At 41.3% G+C, this 9,208-nt stretch overlaps 1 protein-coding gene across 1 annotated transcript in view; it reads left to right on the top strand.

Moving 5' to 3' along the window:
* Positions 1 to 7,959, top strand: part of pipox (pipecolic acid oxidase) — a 79,249-nt gene extending 71,290 nt beyond the window's left edge. Inside the window, exon 8 of the mRNA XM_039787296.1 lies at positions 7,043 to 7,959. Within this exon, the coding sequence (XP_039643230.1) occupies positions 7,043 to 7,173 (131 nt within the window). The 3' untranslated portion in view covers positions 7,174 to 7,959. The remainder of the gene's footprint in view (positions 1 to 7,042) is intronic.
* Positions 7,960 to 9,208: the final 1,249 nt, after the last annotated feature.

Genomic DNA, 9,208 nt, shown 5'->3' on the forward strand with positions numbered 1-9,208 from the left:
GGAGTACAATTATTGACGCAAATTGTGGCAATCAGGCACTAAGGGTTTTAAAGTAAACCTCTATGAGCTGTGTGCCACAGCCACTGGTGCAGCTCCAACCGCTGATTGTGGCGGCGAGCGTCCAAATCTGTTACCTTACAGACGATTATGACATATTACACAAAAATCCATCTTGTCAGCCTTAAAGTAGTCTATATCGACGATGTTTAATTTCTGGGATTGTTCCGGTGCCACCGGAAATTCCGCCAGATGTCCGACCCCTTCCTCTTTCTCTGTGTTGGCGTTCTAAACTCCGGGGGATTTGTGAGGACTATGGTTAACTGCTCCTCAGATCTCAGCAGGGTAAATCCAGACAGCTAGCTAGACTATCTGTCCAATCTGAGTTTTCTGTTGCACAACTAAAACATCTTTTGAACGTACACGTTCCACCAAAACAAGTTCCTTCCCGAGGCTATTTTGCAGCGGCACCGTGGCTCTGTCTGGCGCTTAGTGCAACCTGAGACGATTGTGATTGGTTTAAAGAAATGCCAAAAAAGCAGAGCACGTTTTTCTCCAATCCCAGAATGCTGTGTGGACTAGCCAGTCCCTTCTCCACAGCGCTGTGGAGAAAGGTCTGACAGTGCGAGACTAGCCTTCGAGTAATGTGTTTGTGTCCAGACCAGAATCGACTGGACCAGTCAGCGTACTGAGAGCTATGAGTGTGGTTTAGGTGTGTGTGCTGGGCGACTGTTCGTTCAAAACAACAATGGCGGCTCCGAAAGAGGTTAGCATAGATGCATTAACATCAGTTCTATCAGACGTGGAGAGTATTTCTTCATTGAAAGAAGAGCAAAGAACAACACTGGAGGCTTTTCTCCATGGGAAAGATGTTTTTGCTCTTCTTTCAACTGGCTTTGGCAAGAGTTTGATAGACAGATGGTTCATCCAATAATCTTTTAGGTATTTTTTTTAAAGTGCCTGCCCTTTTCCAACAGTTTCCAGTGATTGCTTCTCAGATGGTTCTGTGTAACAAACCATCTATATTCCCAGGACAGGATTATCCTATATTTTCACAAAGGCCAGAGGCAGGAAACTACAAAATCCAACAACTCCATTTGCCATTTCACCCTTTCTTTTTGATTCAACATGTCTGCAAACAGAAATGTAAAATCCAGGCATTTATGTTTCAGAAGCAGTTCCAACAACTGCTGGATGTATTGACTGAATGCATCATCTCAAAGTTCCTGTCTCCTCGTGTGTGGTTGTCAGGTTAGAGCTCTGGATTACATGTGAACCTTGCTGATTTAAGAAGTGATAAACGCATCACAATAAAAAGCTGTGTCATATTTTGCTTAGCTAGACCAAAAATGTTCCTGACCTCTGTCAGAGATGAAACTGATATTATCATCTCATCTAACTCTGGGTAAGATGGCAATGTCAGGCTGTTCCTTAAACAGTATCTGTTTACAGTAAACTGAACCTTTTCTGGAACATAGAAAAAAAGAGGATGTCACATTTGTAATTGTTTATGAGGCCCCTGGTGGTCACTGGACCCCAAGCCATGCCTCAGACAACCAGAGGACAGAACGGCATCCAGTGTCTTTTAGGGCAAATTTCTCCTAGTTTTGAAATGTTTGCATTTTTTCCTTTTCCTATTTTTTAAGTGTCCTCCACCATCAACAGTTACTAGCAAGCTTTCAGTGTTGATGGAAGTTACGTCAACACAATTTATTATTAACTGAAAAACGTTAGCAATTAAACACAGTATACAAAGATATGCACATGTGGCTGGTTAGCTCAGTTGGTAGAGCAGGCCCACAATATAGAGATGTATTCCTCAGTGCAGCAGGTCCAGGGTTTGAGTCCGACCTGTGATGGTTTCCTGTCTTCCCTTCTCTCTCCACTTTCATATCTGAGCTGTCTTATCCATTAGAAGGTGAAAAAAAAAAAAAAAAAAGAAAGAAGATATGCGCATGTGTTCACACACTGAGTGTTCAGAGCTCCAGTCCAGCTGGATACACCAATGCATTCAGGGACATAGATCCTTAACTTTTAATGAGATGTCTCGTCCATTGTGAAAGGTGAAAGCACCTGTTCTCTGGGTCTCCACTCGTGTTCTTCTCTAATTAACATGGCTCCACCTCTCCTCTCCTACAGTTACTTCCATTGTCTCCTGGCACTTTTCCATCTCTTCATGCAGTCATGTCCTTTACTAATTATATCTGTAATTAATATCCTGCTCACAATTTCCTGCTTTCAGAGAAGCTCGCTGGGATAAAGGGACTATAAATCTAAAGACCCATAATGCAAAACTCTTGGTCAAATGAATTACATACTAATGATTTTGCTTTCTTACAGCCTTACGAGCAGTGAAGCTAAAGAATGTTTACACCACCCTGTTTTCACACCAAATGCACAAGTGCATTATGAACAAAGTAAGGCTATTTTGTTTAATGGAGGGTGCGGCATGCACTGCCACTATGGCTATTTGTGCTGTTGGGTGATGTATATGCATAGGCATGTGATATGAAAGGAGAGAATAAACCTTTTTCCACTTTTTCGTGATCCAAAAAGTGGAAAAAAAGGATGTGGAGCATGAGGGGCACACCAGCAGTGGTGGAATGTAACTAAGTACATTTACTCACAGAGTACTGTACTTAAGTACAAATGTTGAGGTACTTGTTCTTTTCTTTTCATATAAATTTCTACTCCGCTACATTTTGGAGAGAAATATTGTACTTTTTACTCCGCTACATTAATCTCACAGCTTTAGTTACTAGTTTCATGTATTTGCTACATTCCCCTGCAGTAAAGCAGGTGGCCGTGTGTAGAAAACTAGCTGTAACATCCACTGATGAGTATCCAAGAAGCATACGAGTAAACAAGGGGCCTGCGTTTCTTGTGGATACAAATTTATATTTCTCAGTAACAGCTGTGACTTGAAATGTCTTAATACTTGAAACAAAAAAAGTACTTAAGTACAAGTACATAAACATTTTTTTTTACAGTAACAACAGTAAATGTAATTTGTCAATTCCACCCCCTGGGGTTAGGCATCCATGTTTGTTAGCTTTTTCATTTAAAAGCACTTCCGCATTATTAAGCTCCAAGTTTTCCAATGCAATTATGACTTGGATTGGGACAGAAACACAGATACAGATATGGATAAATATAATTCATAATAATTATAGCAGTTGGTATGATGAACAGTGGCAATTGTACCTAGTAAGGATGATGACGACCACCATTTAAGTCAGAAACTGGTAATTACGATAACTTTCAGATGACATGAATGTTGCATTATGCTCTTATCATAATGTCTCCAGAGTTTATTCTGTTTATTAGTCAGTGTTAATGATGATCTGAAGTATTTGTGCTCATTGTCCAGCAGCAGTAAAGACACTCAGGGCCAGATGTACTAACGCTTTTGTGCCCACGTCAGGCACAAACGTGCGCGTAAAAGCGTGGCGAGGTATGTACAAACAGTCTGCACTGAGGTAGAAGCGCATACTGCCTGTCGCGGGAACTGAAAATGGCAAATTGCGCTTTTCCGTGTCATGCATATACATTCACGGGAGGGTCAAGGAGAAAGTGGGAGTTTCCCATAAAGAGATGGGAGGGGAAAAGTAAAGTGCGCCTAATTATTTATTCGTTGTACGTTATATTGTATGTACAAAAACTGCCTGTGAAAGCGTGCCCCTATTTTGCCGTGAAAATTCTCCGCCTCTTAAAAGCAGGTGTAAACAAGCCGCAAGTGGGTTTCCTCGCATAGCCTATGCCTCCTGGTGAGATGGCAGCAGTAATCCGAGCAAGAAAAAGATTTTTGCCACACAAAATGATTAAGCGTTACAGATTAAGCAGCAGTATTACAGTTACTGGAAGAAATCAAAGATGACATTGAATTTCCGACTCAGCATTCACATTCCATTCCAGCAGTTGTTAAACTCCTCGCTACATTACAAATATTGGCATCAGCAGTAGGAATATCGCAGTCTGCACTCAGCTGTATCATAGCACCAGTACTTAATGCTTTGCTACGATGCAATTTATGGTATAGTGGGCAGAGAAAGGCGCTGATTACCCGATGAACTGCAGGTTTGGTAAATACAACGTAAGCTGAAGTATCACAGCGTGCGCTTTCTGCGGGTTGTCCATGGCGCTGATAACGCTACATTTGCAAATGTACGTACATCTGGCCCTGAGAGCCGTATTGGAGAGGTTCACAGGGCTTCTCCCTAATACAGAAAAAGATGTGTTGCCTTACTCCCCCTCCTTCACTACGTGCATTTGTCATCAAAGCCCGACACAAGTGCTTTAAAGCAAGTACTGGGGGGGTTGCCATGGCTACAAAGTCACCCTGTGGGCTTGGCCATCTATTGAGGTTTTCCGTTCTCTTTCTCAGGCGAGATGAAAATTCACGTGGCCAAAACTGTCAGAGCCAAGCTTTTATGACTTCAAAGCCTGGCAGAATCCACAGGAGCTCGGAGACCTTTGTCAGATGGCAGTGCTGCATTCCTCAAGCCCTGTTGACATTCACAATTTACCTCTCAGACCTTAGCAACAAGGACATTGCGTCAGACTGCTGCATTTAGAAAATAGACACTCCCTCATCTTACTCCTGGGTTTGAGCACATGAAGCCATTACACAGAGAAAGGACACATCCCCCTTAATTTAGCATTTGGTCCCAGTTCACTGAAGTGAATAGATGCTCAGTGACAGGCATCGACATCAACAGCTTTACTCTTATGTATTCATTCACATGGGGACTCAAACCCATCGCCTGGCGCAGACACACGCCCAGAGACGCAGGCTATTCATAGGCTAACTACCAGGTGCAGGGCGTGGATATGCTCACATTAGGGCGCTGATTCCTCCGACACGGTTTAAGGGATCTGTGTAAAGTCTATATGAAGGGATAAACAGTGTATGTGGCAAACCTGAAACCTACAGTGTGTCATACATTAAAATGATAATTGTGAAAATGTCTGTAACATATAGTGCATACAGCCATCTTTGTAGCCAAATAATGATATAAATAACTACTCTTATACTGTATGTATTATTAACTCATGTCAATTACAGTATTTAAATCATCCAGTTAGGCTGGCTGCTGCCTTGTAGAGCAGTGATCTTCAACAGGGGGTCCGCCACCCCTGGGGGGGGGTCCTCAAGAGTCACTGCAGGGGGGCCGCCAAATTATTGTTAAAAGTTTTTTTCCCCCAAAATTAATAGATGTCTCAAAATATACATAAACATGAATCCAACATATTTGTAAAATACAACAACATTGATGATACACTCACTGGCAGGAGGAAAGGTAGCCACTACGGTACCCTTCCACATTAAAACATTATTATATATGAATATCTAAATAGTAGCTTAGTATTGTATGGACCATAAAAAGGTTTGTTTAAAGGCTTCAGGCCACCCTACACGTTATTAGGCCCAGTGTAATACACAACTCAATGTAATACAATATGTAGAAAGGGTCCCAGCTCTTCACTTTTAGTTTAAGGGGTCTTTGGCCTAAAAAACATTGGTGTATCCCTGGGACCCGTTTCAGGTAGAAGGTTTAACAAACTCTGAGTCTAACCCTGAACTCTGAGTTGATTTACCCTGAGATGAGAAACTCTGAGTTTTCGGTTCCAGAACAGTTGATTTGAGTTGGTTCAGTCAACTCCGAGTAGGTTCACTCAGAGTTAAGCGCGTGCACCACCACTATAAAAAGGCAGCATGAATGGAGCCATGATACTACGATTCACCATGGTAACAACCACAAACAAACTGGTCGACGGAAATACTCATGCGCACAAACAGCGAGTTTGAACATATATTTCGTTAAAAAAGCAACAAGCAACAAGCGGCTGCTGCAAAAGAGAGAGAATTTGCTGCTAGAGTAAATGCGTAAGTTGCAATATAGTGTATTAATTTCATATTTAATCATAAGTATAACATTACTGGTGAAATGGAATTGAACCTAAAATCTATTTCATTTAGGTGCAATCCTGCGGGCGGAAAAGTCCTAGTCCTACTAATCCTATTCTGAGGCTGCAGCACCACCATTAACAGAATTATAATTCATATCTTTTATTTCAAAGGGTTTACATCATTCACCTGCAATACTGTGGAACTCCTTTTGAATGGCTCTTACTGGTTTGTGCCCAGGGAACACTACAAAAACGTTTAAAAAATGTTTCGGAGCAAGTCACACTCTTCTGACGGCGCTTTGCTATACAGTAGCTTTACTAATATGTTACACATCACCAATGTTGTAAAGAAAACTGCCGTTTGTAAAAAATGATCTTATGTTATTTTAATAAAAAATTATCTTAATAATCTGCTGGGATGTAGAGCATGTCCACGATGGCTGATGTTAGTGATATGAGGACGGATAAGGTTATATAAGCTTACATATCTGATGGACTGTTAAGAAAAACGATATCTCTCAAATAGGTAGTTATCTGGAAATGAAAATGCATCTATAGTCGGGGCCTATAGTAATTCAGCATGCTCCTGATACAGACTGAATGAATGAATGAGGAAATGAAAGAGCGCTGTGTCAGAGGGAGGAGAAACTCAAGGTTTATTGAAGAAAACTTGTTCCCGAACAGGTTAGGTTAACAGGCTCAGTTACCATAGTAACCGACTCTCAAAACCTCTCTTTCTGAAACGGGCTGGAGTTACCCCTCTCTCTCAGCTTTGATTAACCTCCCTTTCTGAAACAGAGAACCCAGAGTTTCCCTCATCTCAGGGTTTTCACTAAACCTGCTTTCTGAAACAGGCCTCAGGTGTACAAGGCTCGGTCCCCCACTGACATTCACCCCATCCATTGTCACTACACTTTGCACCAACCTTCATCCTAGACTATACATCTGCCCATTGTACTATATATTTTATGCATTCTGCACTTAACCCATTTGGCCTCATTTTTTTATGCTTAACAACTATTTTGTATGTTTTTATTTTATTGTTTATATCTTATTTATGTTGAATATGTTTGTTTGTCTATGTATGCACCAAGTTTACTGTGGCAATAAAGCCTTTTCTGATTCTCTTCTCCAGGTCACGGCTTCAAGTTTGGACCAATCATTGGCAAGCTCCTGTGTGAACTCAGCCTGGGAGAAGTGCCCTCCTATGACCTTTCACCTTTCCGAATCAGACGCTTCCAGACAAAGACCAAATCGGCTTTATAGATCTGGAAGTGGGTACTCAGAGCATTAACAGATTGTCTTATCTAATTGTTACTGTATGATTTGAGATCGTCATGGTCCTTTAGCCCTAGGCTGTTGAACGCAATCACACAATGACTGTATGTTTTGCCTGCTGCTTTATTTTATGTAGTCAATGTGTGTTTCCAGTTCTACATGGTGTAATCAGCTGTGTAGCACTCATGCAACATGAAAGTCAGTGTGTTCACATGCAGGTACGTAACCAGGTTACAGTTGGCTCTCTGCAGTAATCTCATTTGGTTTTCTTCTATGGTTTGCTATGTTGAATAGTTCAACATTTTGGGAACCAGGTGCTTTCTTGTTGAGAGTGAGATTAGAAGATTGAAACTCTCGTGTCTGTATGCTGAATATGAAGCTACAGCCAGGAGACAATTAGCTTAGCTTAGCATTAAGACTGGAAGCACAGGGGAAACGGCTACAGTGGCCTGGCTCTGTTCAAAGTTTATAAAAAAAAAATCTGTCTCCCATCATTTTCCATTTTAGCTTATTCCTGTGACATACCTCGTTTGTTTAATCCAACTAAAATGAACACAGTTACTCGTGTGAATTTCTTAAGTACCCCCACCTATAAATTTCCAGAAGAACTTTTATACCGTAATTCAGCAGTATATTTGGAATAATAAACAACCCAGACTAAAATACTCTACCCTGCAACGTACTGCAAACATGGGAAGCCTGGCCCTCCTTAACCTTAAAGTGTACCACAGAGCCTTTCAGTTAAGGGCCCTCAGAGTGTGGATGGACCCCTCATCTACGGATGAGGGGTCCATCCACACACAGAGCAATAGAGCAACACCTCACTGGAAGTCTAAGACTGCAAGACCTTGCCTTGCAAAGTGTATGCTAGCCTATGGCCCTATTATCACCAACACATTGACCAACTTTACGAGGAGCAACTACGCTACGTCAATAAGTGGCATTTGAACACCCCAATTTGGCACAACATACACTTAATGTCTGGTAACAAACCTTTTGTTTATAACCAGTGGAGTGACAGAGGTATTTATACTCTAGACCAGTTATTCAATGATGAAGGTATGTTAAGTTTTGAAGACCTGAGAGCTAGCTTTGAGGTCCCTAGGACATCCTCTTCCTTTATCTTCACTTAAGCTCAGCCCTAAAATGTTATGGAGTACCATGGGGGTACATCTTGAGATGCACCGAATCATTAAATGGCTTGTTGATTCTCCTGTGAGAGGATTAGTGTCCAGGATTTATGCTAAACTGATGCAAGTATCCATAGGAGAACTCCCAATAGTAAAGAAATGGGAGCAAGAGCTGTGCTCGGAGGGGAACGTAATTAATTGGGAGACAGTTTGGGACAACATTTCCCACTGTTCCAAGAACCCAAATCACAAGCAGATCCACTTCAACATATGCCATAGGACATATTGGATGCCTCAGAAGAGATACGTCTCTAAAGCCATTCCTACTCCCTATTGCACATTCTGCCAACCTGAACAAACTATAACTTTCCTACACATGGTCCAGGAGTGTGAACAAGTGCATGAGTTCTGGAATAACACAACATCAATAATATCTGATGTGATGTCGACTTCCTACTGACCCGATTGTTTTGTTACTTAATGATAACTCTAAATTATACCTACTTGGGAGACAGAAGAAAATTTGGCTAGCCGGATTAACTGCGACCAAAAAAATTATAGCTCAGCGCTGGTTTCTAATCAACTTTAACGTGTATGCATGTGAATGACTATCGCTATTTGCTATGATGGCAGGGCAGCAGAATGAAAGGAGAGTTCATATTACATGTCATCACATTTATTTAGCTTACGCTTTTATCCAAAGTGACTTACAATAAGTCTATTCATATACTGTACAATAAGTGTATTCATCCATGGGTACAACCCAAAAAGTCCATGTGAGTACAATTTCATCAAATATGCTGATCTACTTCAAGTGCTACCAAGAAAGAGGTTTTGTGTTGTTTTTTTTAGTTTATGGGCCGAGGTGCAGTTTGAACAGATGAGTTTTCAGT

The sequence above is a fragment of the Perca fluviatilis genome, chromosome 2 (assembly GCF_010015445.1).
Source record: "Perca fluviatilis chromosome 2, GENO_Pfluv_1.0, whole genome shotgun sequence".
In the NCBI taxonomy this organism is placed as follows: Eukaryota; Metazoa; Chordata; class Actinopteri; order Perciformes; family Percidae; genus Perca; species Perca fluviatilis.